This window comes from Solenopsis invicta, chromosome 1 (assembly GCF_016802725.1).
Source record: "Solenopsis invicta isolate M01_SB chromosome 1, UNIL_Sinv_3.0, whole genome shotgun sequence".
Taxonomy (NCBI): Eukaryota; Metazoa; Arthropoda; class Insecta; order Hymenoptera; family Formicidae; genus Solenopsis; species Solenopsis invicta.
This window is the reverse complement of record NC_052664.1, coordinates 211876-226256: the sequence shown is the minus strand read 5'-3', so window position 1 is coordinate 226256 and position 14381 is coordinate 211876. Positions and strand designations below refer to the sequence as shown.

General features: G+C 34.0%; 1 protein-coding gene, 1 long non-coding RNA gene and 1 pseudogene across 3 annotated transcripts; 2 read left to right on the top strand and 1 right to left on the bottom strand.

The window, feature by feature from the left end:
• Nucleotides 1-14381, top strand: part of LOC105206862 — a 174230-nt pseudogene that overhangs the window by 49965 nt on the left and 109884 nt on the right.
• Nucleotides 3890-5914, top strand: LOC113005876. Of its 2 annotated transcripts, XM_039455840.1 has the most exons (4): nucleotides 3890-4236; nucleotides 4523-4708; nucleotides 5168-5543; nucleotides 5628-5914. In XM_039455840.1, exons 3-4 carry the CDS (start codon nucleotides 5225-5227, stop codon nucleotides 5831-5833), a joined length of 525 nt encoding a protein of 174 aa, XP_039311774.1. In that variant the 5' UTR covers nucleotides 3890-4236; nucleotides 4523-4708; nucleotides 5168-5224; the 3' UTR covers nucleotides 5834-5914. The 2 variants fall into 2 exon arrangements, with proteins under 2 accessions (XP_039311774.1, XP_025997569.2); XM_026141784.2 differs by lacking the exon at nucleotides 3890-4236 and having other exon boundaries at nucleotides 4445-4708.
• LOC105203225 lies at nucleotides 6206-8659 on the bottom strand. Its single transcript, XR_005576019.1, has 3 exons — nucleotides 7576-8659; nucleotides 6454-6646; nucleotides 6206-6379 (listed from the first exon to the last, which is right to left on the bottom strand). It is a non-coding gene; the product is annotated as an uncharacterized LOC105203225 (long non-coding RNA).

Here is a 14381-nt window from a genome sequence, read left to right as displayed (position 1 = left end):
CTTTCATTTCCCATCTTCTCTCTAATTTCTTAACTCTCTCTTTCCACTCCTCTACCTCCCTGCCTCCCCTGAGACCTCCTCCCTCCCTCTCCACCTCTCCCTCGCTTCCTCTCTCATCCTCCTTCCTTCCTATCTTTAAACCTTCTACTTCCTTCTCTATCTTCATTATCCTTCTCTTTAAGTCCTCTCTCTCTTTATTCCATCTTTCCTCTCTGACCTTAAAATCTTCCTTCATCCTTTCTACCTCCATCCTCATCGCCTCTTTTTGTCCCTCCGCCTCTTTCCTTATTTCCTCTCTCACCCCTCCTAAACCCTCTCTTATATCTCTTCTAATTTCCTGTAGCATCTCCTTCATCTCATCCCTCACCCCCCTTCCCACCGGTGACCTGGTTGTCTTGTGGCTACGCTTAAAAATCTCCGCCGCCCCCCCTCTTCTTCCTGCGACTCTTTTCCCAACATCTCCCTTTTCCTCTTTCCGCTTTCTATCGCGCACTCCCCTACGCTATCACTTCTCTCCCTACCGAGATTCATCGTACGCGTGTACTTCTCCATCCTGCCCTCTACACTCTCTACCAACGACACTCTTTCGCTCGTCGCCTCTCTATATCCTTCTACGTTCCATGCTATAGTTACTTTCTTCGCGCGCTCTCTAGTTGCTCTCTCCCCCCTACCACCTCTCGCATCGGCCGTCTACTTTAAGAGAGGCATAGTTACTCTCCGCCGACCGGGGGGTCTGGGGGGGCGGTTAGCCCCCCCAGCTGAGCACCCCGAGGTGCCGCGGCGGATCCACCGCGGTTACTCCCATCCCGTCAACCGGTACTGAACCTGGGATTTCCCCCTTACGGAGCACATGCACTGCGTGTTACGTACTTCAGGACAGACAGCACCGGCCGCAAATGGGGATACTGCGGTTTCACCACGTAACTACTAGCCCCTTCTTTATTGTACTCTGAGATGTTGCTCCAAAGCATGAGAGCCACCCCGTCACCTGCGAGCATCAATGCATGCTCTGCATAGAATGACAGGGCTGGGGTCGAGCCCCGTGGCTTAAAGGCACATGCATCACACGAAATGTTAGCAAGATGCCCAGTGTCCAGCGAAAGCCACCACCCCTGCGAGTCCGACACCATATGATGGGGCACCGGTAGCCAGCCCGGTGGGGCTCCCCATCTCCCGCAGTACTCGTGTTATATCAGGGGCCGCTGGGGAGGCCAACGCTTAACGCCAACGTCCGGCGAAAAGCCAAAGCCATTCGAAGGCGCAAGCTGGCACTCCAGGACTACCGTCAATTCCGTTTAACGAGTCATCGGCGGGGTCAAAGCTCAGTTTGCCCCTACCATGCTATATTCGTCCTCCGGCATCCGTTACTCGGATTTCCGAGGTTGGGCAGCCGACCAAGGACGTTCTAGGGGTAAACGGCACATGGTAAACCGTTTACCCGCATCGGCCGTCTACCTAACCTCACTCCTCTCTCTCACCGTCTCTCACTCGCTTATTTTTCCCAGACCCTCTCTTTCTCCCTCCACCTCCTCTCACTCCCACGCACTCCTCTTGCTCTCCCCTCGCTCACACAATCCCTCCACCTCACTCACTCACACACCAAACGCACCTTATACTCCACTAACTAACACTCCTAGCTCTCTCTCCAATACCGCCGGAAACGGAAGTCATGTGCTAATTTTACTATAATCATTGAATACGGACTCTAACCAGAAAGATATAAACATAAAAGGTACACTTCTATCCCTTGACATTGAGCGATGACTTTTGTTATTAATAATGGTGTGTATGTTATTTTATTATGTACATACATACATATATTCTCTATTTCTAGCATTAATATCTTTTCTAAAAACACTACTATTTTTATTTGGGTTGGAACTTTAATCATTTTTTATAAATAAAAATGATTCACTATTGAGCCTTGTTATAAAAAGATAAAAAGTCTTATACTATAACATATTATAATTAAATAATAATTTATGCAAATAACTTATTGTATTAAAACATATTATAATTAACTAATAATTTATGGACATAACAATTTTCGTATTATTTTTATCCATGCAAAGGCAGTTTTCGGGTCAGTCCTGAAAAACTTTTATTCATGCAAAGAACAGTGCCGATTGAGCGAACTTTATTTCACAATACTTGTTTCATTAAGGCCGTATTAAACTAGATTGAATTAAAATTAAAATTGGATTGTAATTTTATTTAACAAAAAAGATACTTAATTTCGGCGTCGTTCTCAGTATAAATACGTAGACTTATTTTCAGGGCCGACCTGAAAACTGCCTTTGCATGGATAAATGTAAATCAAAAAATGCTTTTTTCATAAATGTTACTTAATTATAATATATTGTATAATAATAGACATCGCTGTTTTTAAAAAAGGCATCGATTTCAATTTCTGTTTATTTAAAATAATTAAGTTCCTAATCGAATAAAGGTAATAATATGTTTTATAAAAAATATATTAATGTTAGAAGTAGACGACATTACATACATAATATTATTAAAATACGCGTCATTACTAACGATAAGGTCATCACTTAAATTAATGTCGATGAATGGAATCTATGTTTATATCTTTAAATTTAAGTCTATATATTCAGAACGCGATTAGAACAAAATTAACGCACAAATGCGTTGTTATATATTTATACATAATCCAGTTTTAGTCAAAATTTGATAAAAGTGTAGTGAAAAACAAAGTCTTAATGTGTAATAAAAATTTATTGTACAACTATATAAGTTTATCTGGATAGGCCTTTAATCTCGGAAAATCAACAACGTTATGTAAGTCGGTATTTATAAACGATTTCCGTCTTAAGTACTATTTTTAGCACTTAAAATACTGCTCTATAATTAACTTATGACATCTTAAGCTATAGTACTAATAAATATTTCTTTATATGTATACTTTAACGTAGATGTAGATATATATATATATATATATATGTATATCTTTTATACTAACAATTAAATATTACAAAATAAAGATCTCTTTATGAAATAGATTAATTTTACTCGAATTATACGTTTAAATTTAAATTTGAACAAAAATGCTATTTTTTTTTTAATAAAAAGTAATGCTTTCTGTGTATTGTATTTTTCTATGTAAAATTCAAATCTGTAAAAAAAAATTATGTAAATTTATGTATAAAGAACGGATATAAATTTAGGATTAAGCATATCGGCATATGAATTGCATTCGGAATATGAATCAAATTTATGTAAATTTTTCCACTATGTTTGAAAAGACTGCCTGCATTTAATGAGTGCATCAGATGCGTAAACGCTCACTGAAAGTCAAGACAATAAAATTAGAGACCCTCTAATCAGAGTCTGGACATAAGTTAGTTAGGTTAGATTATCCGACATTTTTCTTCAAGATTCTGAGAGAGAAAGAAATATATGTGCTAGCTATTTCACTCTCTCTTAGTACTTCCTAACCTGCTTATTCTGCGTGATTCTGCATGAATATAAAGTAATGAAATAAAGTTATAATGGTTGGATGTGCGGCAGAATTTTGTAATAAATTTTCATCAAAGGGATATATAATGAAAATATTCCCAAGAAATGAAAAACGTCGAGTTGACTGCACTAAAAATACAAATCGTCAAAATTGGACGCATACAAATGGTTCTTATCTGTGCGAGGTAAATTATTGTTTATAAATTTAATGTATAATAGTTAATCCATATATAATAATGATGTATAACTATATATAATTATATTTTAATATAATAAATAGTTTAATATTATTTGTTAAGTATTACATTTAAGTAGACATTTTTAACAAATTTAATGATTTATTATATTTGATAGCAATATAAATTTCATAACACTGGCGCAAGTTGAAGAAAAATGGCGGACCAATCAGAAGTTGCCATCTTATGTCCAGACTCTGATCAGAGGGTCTCTAAATAAAATAAAAGAAGTTTGAAAAAAAAATGTAATTCCTTCTCCATAAGCTTAAGCTTTATGGCCGCTTTAAGCCGGCATTAGTTCCGCGAACGCTACTAAACAATTGAAATTCACGCGAAAAGTTGGATCTTGAACCCCCCGAGGGCGCACCGCCGGGTAGCCAGATCTTGATTTCTCCGCGAAATCTATGACATAGATTTGCCGTGCCATCACCAGCGTCATGACAGTTTGCCACTGATATTGTTACTGCTTGTATAATATATCAATATGTTTTATCAGTTTATCTTACCCTTGAATAACATAAAGGTATTAAGTATACTTATAATAATTCGCTGGACAATTTGCAATTAACAAGTAAAATACAGGCAAATGAGAGCCAAAACACCGATTACAAGGCGACAAATATAACAAATGCAATTTGTATGAGTGTCTTTGGAGTTACATTTATAATTGTCGCCTTGTAATCGGCGTTTTGGCTCTCATTTGCCTATATTTTACGTGTTTGTTATTGCGAGAGCTTTAACCTTTTATAGTATACAATTTGCAATATTTGAATTTTGTTCTAATTGCTGTTTCGTTTGCTTTAAACTAGACTACATAATTGTTCTATAATGCCTCCTAAACGCCCATCTGGAGTTGAGTTTCGGAAGAGAAAGCGGGAAAAAGAAAATAGAAAAATGTCAAAAGTTTTGATTAGCTGGACAAAGGCCGATCTGAATGTATCCGAAAATTGTCCAAGCAACTCTCACATGGGTAATACAAAAACTGGCGATATAAGGTGCGTTCCACTTAACGTCCACAACGTTTGCAACGCCTATATAGTGACACTCAGACTGTCATCTATTGTGCTTCATATATTAATAATATAATAAATAATTTAAATAACATATACACATATATCCAGATAGCCAAATAAGAACTTGTTGTCATTTTGTTATCATGCGTGCCACATTTTCTCATGCATTTGGCCATCCTAATTCCAGCAATCTAAGAACAAGGTGTTTCCACAAACTATCTGTTGTTTTACAATCACGTAAAATCTTTATTAACTGATGATGTGTCTGCCTTCCTATTACCATACTCAGTTCCACATTTGATTCCTATGTCAGAAAATTGACAAGTTTACAACACACATGAAGTGCATTAATTTGTCAGATGCGCTAAAACTACTTGGTTATCTGAGTATATGCTAATCTTAACATGCATAAAATTGTTAATATATTTTATAATCTTTTAGACATGAAAAGATATTAAATCATATATATTAAAAAAAGAAGCGAAAAGGCGAAATCACATGCAAAGAACAGGAGGTGGTCCTAGTATAAATATATCTTTTACCACTTTCGAAGAAGAAGTTTTAGAATTCTTAACACCTGAGGCAGCTGGGCTGGAAGATATTCCTGAAGGTGATATCAATTTAACATTAAATGAGAATCAAGAAGCAGAAAAAATAAATGTGCAAACAATTGAAGAGGATATAGGAGTAGATATGGAAATAAATGAAAATGCAGAAAATATATTACCAAACATATCTATACCTGAGCCTGAACCTGAACAAAACTATAGACAAATACAACGAACCTCAGTTCTAAATACACGTAACATAAGAACAGGTAAATTATTTAAAAAACACAAATATTTGTTAATACTTAACCATAGAAAAAAAATATTAAGAATAAATATTCGAATTTCTATAGGAACTTCAATGCATCAGCTATCAAGTAATATGTTAGAAATACAAAAAAAAGTACAAATTAAAAAAAAGACAATTAAAGCTTATGAAGAAAACTTTAAACACACAACAAGATATATTAAAAGAATTAAAGGAAATGAAAACATCTATGCAGTCGTTAATGCCAGAATATCTACCCTGATCTCATCACATAAGTATAAGTTAGAATAGAATAAATACTGTGATTTTTTTGTTTTACAATATAGTGCAATGTAGAATATTTTAGTTTAGTTTTTTGTGTGTAAAAGTTTTATTTTAGCAGATAAACATATGCACTATAATATTAAATAGTATATTAAATAATATATTTATTAATATATATTTAAGTAACGTAAAATTTTATGTAAAAAATAAAAATATAATGTGTTTTTAATTTTCTTTTGCAATATTTTTTTTATTTTGTATAATATAGTTCTAAAATATAGTTCATAAAATAAAAGAAAGAATAAAGATAATGTTTTATGTTACTTTTAGTTTTAGTGGGAAAAGATACATTTTCAAATAATATACTTGTTATATTATTTTATAAAAAATAAAGTCAAGTAAAATATTGTAATATTATTTTTTCTCGCACTTCATTTCCTCTTGCACGTAAATTTTCGTCAAAAATTGATCCTAATTTTTCTTCAATATTTTCATCTCTGTATACATCGCCATTCAGAATATTAAAACGTTTTGCAATATTATGTAGAACACAAGTTGCGTTTACGATCAATGCTAAATAAAAATAACATGCTTTACAGTTATATGAAATAAAATTGTTATAAGATAAATAAAATTAATAAGTTTACCTGCAAATTCAGGTACATAGTGCAAAGCCCTTTCTTTGCGTAAACATCTCCATCGACCTTTCAATATACCTTGTTCTTTCGACTTAGCATCGTGTTTTAATATGAGCATCTGTATATGCTGCACTTGGAGATCCTGGTGGTTGGTTTAATTTGGGTGTCATTAAATATGGTAATAAAGGATATCCTGCATCACCTGAAAACATCATTATCATAGTTAATTGAACTAACATCAATTTAACTAATATAGTTAAAAAATCATTCTATTTGATTACGTTACGTAACCGTTCATAGCAATCGATACTTAATGGAACGAGCAATCAGAAAATTTTTTATTCAATTAACCAATTAGCAATGTGTGCAATTTGGTGTCACCTAAAGCTAATAGATATTAAGAATTGATAAAAATATATCTCTAATAGCTAAATGCAAAGTAGACAAAGAAAGTATTTCTTATGTATTTTCTAACTATTCGTAGATAAATTTGGACACAAAAAATATTTCTTAAATATGTAATGCCGTATAATATTCAAAAATATTTTCTGTACCCTATGACAAAATATTCTTTGTACCCTATGACAAAAACAACTGTTATAATTCTAATTCAAATACATTAGAAATAATTTTTTGTATATTATTTATTGGAGTATTAGAGACAGATTCTGTTGAATATTAGACTTTTTTTTTAAGGATTGAATTGCTAGGAAACAAAAATAAATTTAAATAAATTAAAAATTTAATTTATTTGAATTTATCCAAATTATCTTTTAATTCAATTAAATTGAAACGAAATTGTTCTTATGCATAATTTTGAAGTGGAATATATTTTTGAACTATAATGAATTGAAATACGAAATGCAATTTTTATCAATTTAAATTCGAATTGATTCATGTCCTTATATATTATTTTTGAAATAAATTAAATTTTTCAAATAAATTAAAATATAAAATGAGCTATGCATTATATTGAATTTCAATGTATTTATGTCAATATTATATAATTGCTTTTGATTCAAAATGGATTAAAAAAATTTTAAGCACATATTTGAATATGTCAAAACAAAATCATTTATTTCATTTTTGTTTGCTGAATTAATACTAATGTTTTATAATTTGTATGCATACCTAATAACCATACATTTCTTCTACTATTCTGATATTTGTTTAACATATATCTGGCTAATCGAGAGAAATTCCAAACTCTGGAATCATGAGTACCGTGACTTGCCAAAACTGCTAATATTATTCCAATATTCCACTGACCTAAAAACAAAAAAAAAATATATATGTATATAAGTCTATATAAAATTATTAATTACGGGATTTAACTTTTGTGTTAATTACATTTGTTTAATTATATTAATATATTTATTGTGGAATAATAAATACTTACTATCATAACATTTAGGGAATGAAATAATTTTCTATTAAGGCGATACTGGACTGACGGTGAAACTCACTCGACGTCGGTACTTCAGATTGCTGCAGATTTTTCTTCTACGAACTATGGGTCGCGCGCGAGGCAAAGAGTAAGGGGAATAGTCTAGCGCTCTTTATCAAACGCACTCATCTTTCCTTGTTCTTTTGACTTTAGCGCCTCTAATGCAACATCGAGAAACTAAACTAGTGCTCTGTCTCACTCAGTCTCACTCTTCACCGATTCTCACATCGATTCTGCACGCACACATGAACACGATATTTTTGATTGGAAATATCTTTTATACTAAAGCTTCTAGGATCGTTTTGAAAGCACACTAACAATCTTACGTGTAATTCACAGTACGCTGGATAGTTATTTTGTAGGTACAAAGTCTAGAACTTTTATACGCAATATATATTGTCACGAGACTACTACAGAAGCACATAGTTTTGCAACTTTTTTCCGTTTTTCGTGTCAAATTGTAGCCAGCGTATTATGTTTTTGTCAATACTTTAATTGTAGAGAAGGATTTATCATTCTGTGCATTCAATAAAAAATTTACTGAAGTTAAAAATAATAGTGTTCAGTCGGTATCTGCAGCATCGCTTTAATGTAAAGATGTTCTCTGTTTCTTTCTGGTGGCCATATTGCCACACGTGTCCCATCTATAGCTCCTATTACCCTCGGGAAGTTAGTATTAATCCAAAACCTAAAATATTTTACTTTTTAATTTTGAATAAAAAAGTTATAAAAATTGTATTTTATAGTTTATTTTTTAAAACAAAGTGCTCAAAGACTCTCAAGATTTTACACAAATTAAACGGCTAAAACAGGCTAGTGAGAGTCAGCGCGGGTATAAGAGCGCAAAACACAATCAGTGTTTAAATAGTTATTTATTCATGATGAATTAAAAAAATCAAACGTTTCGGCTCTCTTTGGAGCCCTCTTCAGCGAATTACAAAAGGAAAAAAATTAATTTAAATCATCATTTTCAACACAATTACAAGTGGCTGTTCTAATCGTCATCAGTCCGTTACCGGGAATGAAATGAGTCACCAACGGTTTGCCAAATCCGCCGTAGAAGCATTGCCCGTTGTCGTGTCGGTGAAATTGACAATTTTCTAAACAACCATCGTGTTCGTAGATAGCTGACATTACTATAATTAATGTTTTTTTGTTTTTTAATTTTTAAAAAATTATGTGACTCACCCATTGGCACTGATGACAACCAGTGAAGCGTTGGATAACTTTGCCCATAGGAAGCAAAATTCGCCTGTCAAAGTATACGCTTGAATTTTTCGTGTAATGCAGCGTGTTTACTATCTCACGCAATAACGTATACTGACCAAATCTTCGTTCGAACATCCTACCATCGCCGAGGAAGTCAGATAAACGCGAGAGAGCAAACAATAATAGATACATAGATATGTAAATACGAACGGAGAAATCATTTGATACAAAACAAAATAAATTAGCGGGCAACAATTAACAATGTCAGAATTATCAAATTAAAGGTAAAATTACAGACTTAACGTGAATTGGAGGCAAAGAGATTAATATAATTAGAATCAACATAGTAGCAAATAAAACTTATCTGTTACAATCTCTTTAATAGTGAGAGGTATGCGTGATGTAGAAATTCAGTATCCCTTTGTAAATTGAGGCTATTTGTTTGTAATTGGATGTGTAGCATTTCCGATGTTAACCGCCTGTCCAAAACTCGCTCGTTATCCAAGATTTTAATATTCTCCCAGTCAAAGTCGTGATTAAGATTAATTCCGTGATGACCAAATGGTTGTTCGCATTACGTCTAATATCATTGCAATGTTCTATGGCTCTTGTTTTTAATCTCCTGCTAGTTTGTCCTACATAGGACGCATCGTAGTCTTTGCACGTGATCTTATACACTACATTTTTCTTAAGATTATTCGGGAGAACGTCCTTTTGAACTTTAATGAATCTGCTCAATTTATTGAGACTAAAAAAAGCCAGATTTATGTTGAATTTGTTCGTGAAATATTTGAACTTGTCAGAAATTGTAAGAACATATGGCAATAAGAACCATGGAGATTTTTTATTTTTGGTGTCGGTATCATTGTTAGTGTCTGTATGTTTGCTTAGATTAATAAGATGTTTAATGCGGCTATTGATTGTTTCAAAAATAAATCCAGCACGATAGTCATTCATAAAAAGGGTATTTACGATAAGCTCAAAATTCTTTCTGTGGAATTTAGGATCTGACAATAAAAATGCTCTGTCAACCATGCCCAAAATTGTTCCTCTTTTCTGATAAAGGGTGGGCTGATAAAAAATTCAGGTATCTCCCTGAAAATGTGGGTTTATGATACCAATCAAAAATTAAGGAATCTTCGTATTTTATCATAGTGATGTCTAAAAAGTTTATTTTATCACCCCCTATTTCCAATGTAAATTGCATACGCGGGTGAAAGGAATTGAACGTATTTAAGGTGAGATCAATTAAATTATCTGGGACAGCCATCACTATGTCATCTACATATCTAAAATAAAGAGGTAAATGTATTCCAATTTTGTTTAAAGCCCAGTGTCCTGCATGACGAGGTCTGCTATAACGGGTGACAACGGAGAACCCATGGGGGTACCAAATTTCTGTTTATAAAATTCATTTCCAAAGCTAAAATAAGTTGAATCTAAAACAAATTTTACCGCTGTTAAAAATTCTTGTTCAGGAATGTTACAAGATTCACTAAGAAACATCCACATATTAGAGATGCTTGTTAAAGCTAAGTCTATGGGGATGTTCGTGAATAGTGATATAACATCCAACGAAATCAACCTGTAATCAGGACCCAGATGTCTGCCCTTCAATTTTTTAACTAATTAGAAACTGTTGTTAATCTTACTTGAAGGCTCCGGAATGTTTTTTGAAATAATGTCATGCAGCAAAGTGGCTAAACCATATAGAGGGCTATCAATTGACGACACTATTATTCTATATGGAATTCCGGGTTTGTGAACCTTCGGGAGACCGTATGCCCTTGGAAAATTGCCGTCGCTGCAATGAGCTTTTTTATAAGCAGACTCCGTGATGTATTTATTTTTCTTCCACCTCATCAACAACTCATGAGCACCTCTGATCAAGGAGCTAGTCGGATCTTTTTTAATGTTTTGATATGTGTCCTGATCTTGGAGCATTAGTAACATTTTTTGTTTATAGCTTTCCCTATCGAGAGCAATGGTAATGTTTCCCTTGTCCGCCTTAGTGAAAATTAAATCTGGGTTGTCCTGTATAAATTTTTTAGTAACTTTTGTTAAAAACCAGAAGGTGTTAGTGGTTGCATTATTTAGTTGTGGTGGGGAAAAAATGTTGTTAATAAGTGAAATCGATAAATTTCTGATGTTTAGGCGCTGATCCGGATTCATCTTGTGTAAATTATTTTTAATATTTTTTATATGTTCAAGGATAGCGTCTTCATTTTTTCTGTCGTACACCGGTAAAGAAAAGTTTTCAACGAATTGTAAGAGAGTCTGTATTTTTTTTGGAATGTTGATAGACGATAGATTTAACATCCATTTGTCTCTAATGTTTTCGAGAGAAGAATTGTTTACTTGGTCAATAAACTTTTTTGGATCAACGAAAACTTCTACACTCCGCAATTGAGAGGTATTAGTACTCGGTTGTATTGAGAACTCCGTTTTGCATGGAGTATCTTCCCCACTAGTGTACGAACAATAATAATTGATCGGTTTAATTTTTTTCAGCATCCGTCTGTCATTCTTAAGGGCAAGCCAATTTAATTTTTGGTTTAATTTATCATGTTCATGTTTTAGATGAGAACGAAAAGTAGCCTCTTGTTTATTGAAAAAGGAATAACAAATGTTTGCCCCAATATGTCGCAAGACTTGTCTTCTGAGGTGAAAGATTTGTTGTTGAGAATAGTTGACAGATCTATAAGCATCATTTAATTCTATTTTCAAAGTTCTTCCAATAATTTGATTAGTTAGATAATTCCATTTGTGTAAAGACCGATAATGAAAGAAGCTGAGCTTATGGTTCACAATAAACAGTAAATGTGGTGGTGTAATGTTATTCTTAACGCACGCTCTAATAAATCTTATCCGGATTGTATTCTTAATGATGTTCTTTTGGTGTTTTATCCAACGCTTCATACCAACGGTTTGCCAAATCCGCCGTGGAAGCATTGCCCGTTGTCGTGTCGGTGAAATTGACAATTTTCTAAACAACCATCGTGTTCGTAGATAGCTGACATTACTATAATTAATGTTTTTTTGTTTGGTGACTCATTTCATTCCCGGTAACGGACTGATGACGATTAGAACAGCCACTTGTAATTGCATTGAAAATGACGATTTAAATTAATTTTTTTCCTTTTGTAATTCGCTGAAGAGGGCTCCAAAGAGAGCCCGAAACGTTCGATTTTTTTAATTCATCATGAATAAATAACTATTTAAACACTGATTGTGTTTTGTGCTCTTATACCCGCGCTGACTCTCACTAGCCTGTCTTAGGCGTTTAATTTGTGTGAGTTTATTTTTTATTTTAATAATATTTATTATCGAAAGAACAGATATATAACATTAATTTTATCGTATTGTTCTTGAACAGTTTTGAATGTGAGCAGGTAGTGTTGGAAATTTTATCCATTGTGGCATTATCCTATTTCCATTGATTACAGCATGTATTGCTCCACTTACAGAAGACTGAGACATACTACTTAAGAAATCTTGTCCAATTCTTCTTTGATACGACCCAGAACTTAAAAAACTTAATGTTGCTAAAATCTTCAAAATTATAAAGTGATAATTGAAATGTCTCTAACATATTAAAAAACAATAAAACAGCAATACATATTTGCACATTTATCACAATTTTTATTTAATCTCACCTTTAATTCTAATGGTATTGCTGTCAACCTCTAAGATCCTTGTACATAAGATTGTATACTTTCACACAACATGAAAATAGCATCTTTTGAAAGTCTGTATATTTGTAAAATCATTAATATCAAAATATTTATTACCTAATTGTTAATAACGTTTCATTATTTCGTAGCATAAAATGTAATTACAAAGCAAAATGTACTAGATTGTTTATTCATACCGATATAAAACCATAAATTGGAATTCCGGTATCTCAAAAGGATTGTTTAGATCTCGTAATTCTCTTCTACGTATTTTTAAAATATTTTTTTCGTATTGTTCAAGTTGAAGTACCTACCATGCTGCAGCCATATTATACTATCATAATTATTAAAATATTTTTATAATTACGAGGTATGTTCAAAAAGTATCGCGAATTTTGTGTTTTTTCAAAAATTATTTATTTATTCATGAATATCTATTTTGTCCCCTTCAAAGTAATCCCCATGAGATATTATACACTTGTGCCAACGGTTTTTCCAATCTTCGAAGCACTTCAAAAAATCATTTTTTTTTATCTTGTTCAGCTCCTCCTTCGATGCCGTCTTTATCTCGTCAAGCGTAGCGTAACGTCGTCCTTTCATGGGCCTCTTCAGTTTAGGGAACAAGAAAAAGTCACAGGGGGCCAGATCTGGGGAATACGGTGGCTGCGGCATCATTAGTGTGTTGTTTTTGGCCAAAAAGTCGCGCACAAGCAACGATGTGTGAGCAGGGGCGTTATCGTGGTGCAAAAGCCAATTTTTGTTCTTCCACAAATCCGGGCGTTTCTGGCGGATTGCTTCGCGCAAATTGCGCATAACTTGCAGGTAATATTCCTTATTGACCGTTCTACCCTGTGGCAAGAACTCATGATGCACCACTGCAATCGAAGAAAACTGTCAGCAAAACTTTCACATTCGACCGAACTTGGCGCGCTTTTTTCGGTCTTGGTTCGTGCGGCAGCTTCCATTGAGATGATTGAGCTTTGGTTTCCACGTCATAACCATAAACCCACGATTCGTCACCAGTTATGACCCTCTGGAGCAAATTTGGGTCGTCGCGGACAGAGTCCAACATCTCATTAGCAATGTTCATGCGATGCTGTTTTTGGTCGCAATTGAGCAATTTTGGTACGAATTTCGCGGCGACCCGTCTCATGCCCAAATCATTGATAAAAATCGAATGGCACGAGCCAATCGATATGTTTAGGTCCTCAGCAACTTCTCTAACGGTGATTCGACGATTGGCCAATACCATTTTCTCCACTTCATTAATTTTTTCGTCTGTTGTTGAAGTGCTCGGGCGTCCGGCACGCTCTTCGTCGTTCACATCTTCTCGGCCTTCTGAGAACATTTTGTACCACCGATAAACGTTGCTTCGGTCCAAGGTAGCTTCTCCGTATGCCACAGTCAACATTCGGAATGCATCCGCGCACTTAATTTCGTTTTTCACACAAAATTTGATACAGGTTCTTTGATCCATTTTTTTGAATAGGTAAAAATCGAAGACGATCCAAAACACGTGCAAGCAAAGCAGCTGTCAACAATTAAGTGAACATTCAAAATGGCCGAGCTTGTCGGCATAAGTGAGAGACATGAGTACCAACATAACG

Excerpts from the sequence above, each read along its gene's own strand:
- LOC113005876 (XM_039455840.1), top strand. The coding sequence starts at position 5,225 with ATGCAAAGAACAGGAGGTGGTCCTAGTATAAATATATCTTTTACCACT. Across the intron at positions 5,544-5,627 it reads TACACGTAACATAAGAACAG|GAACTTCAATGCATCAGCTA; the intron begins GTAAATTATTTA and ends GAATTTCTATAG.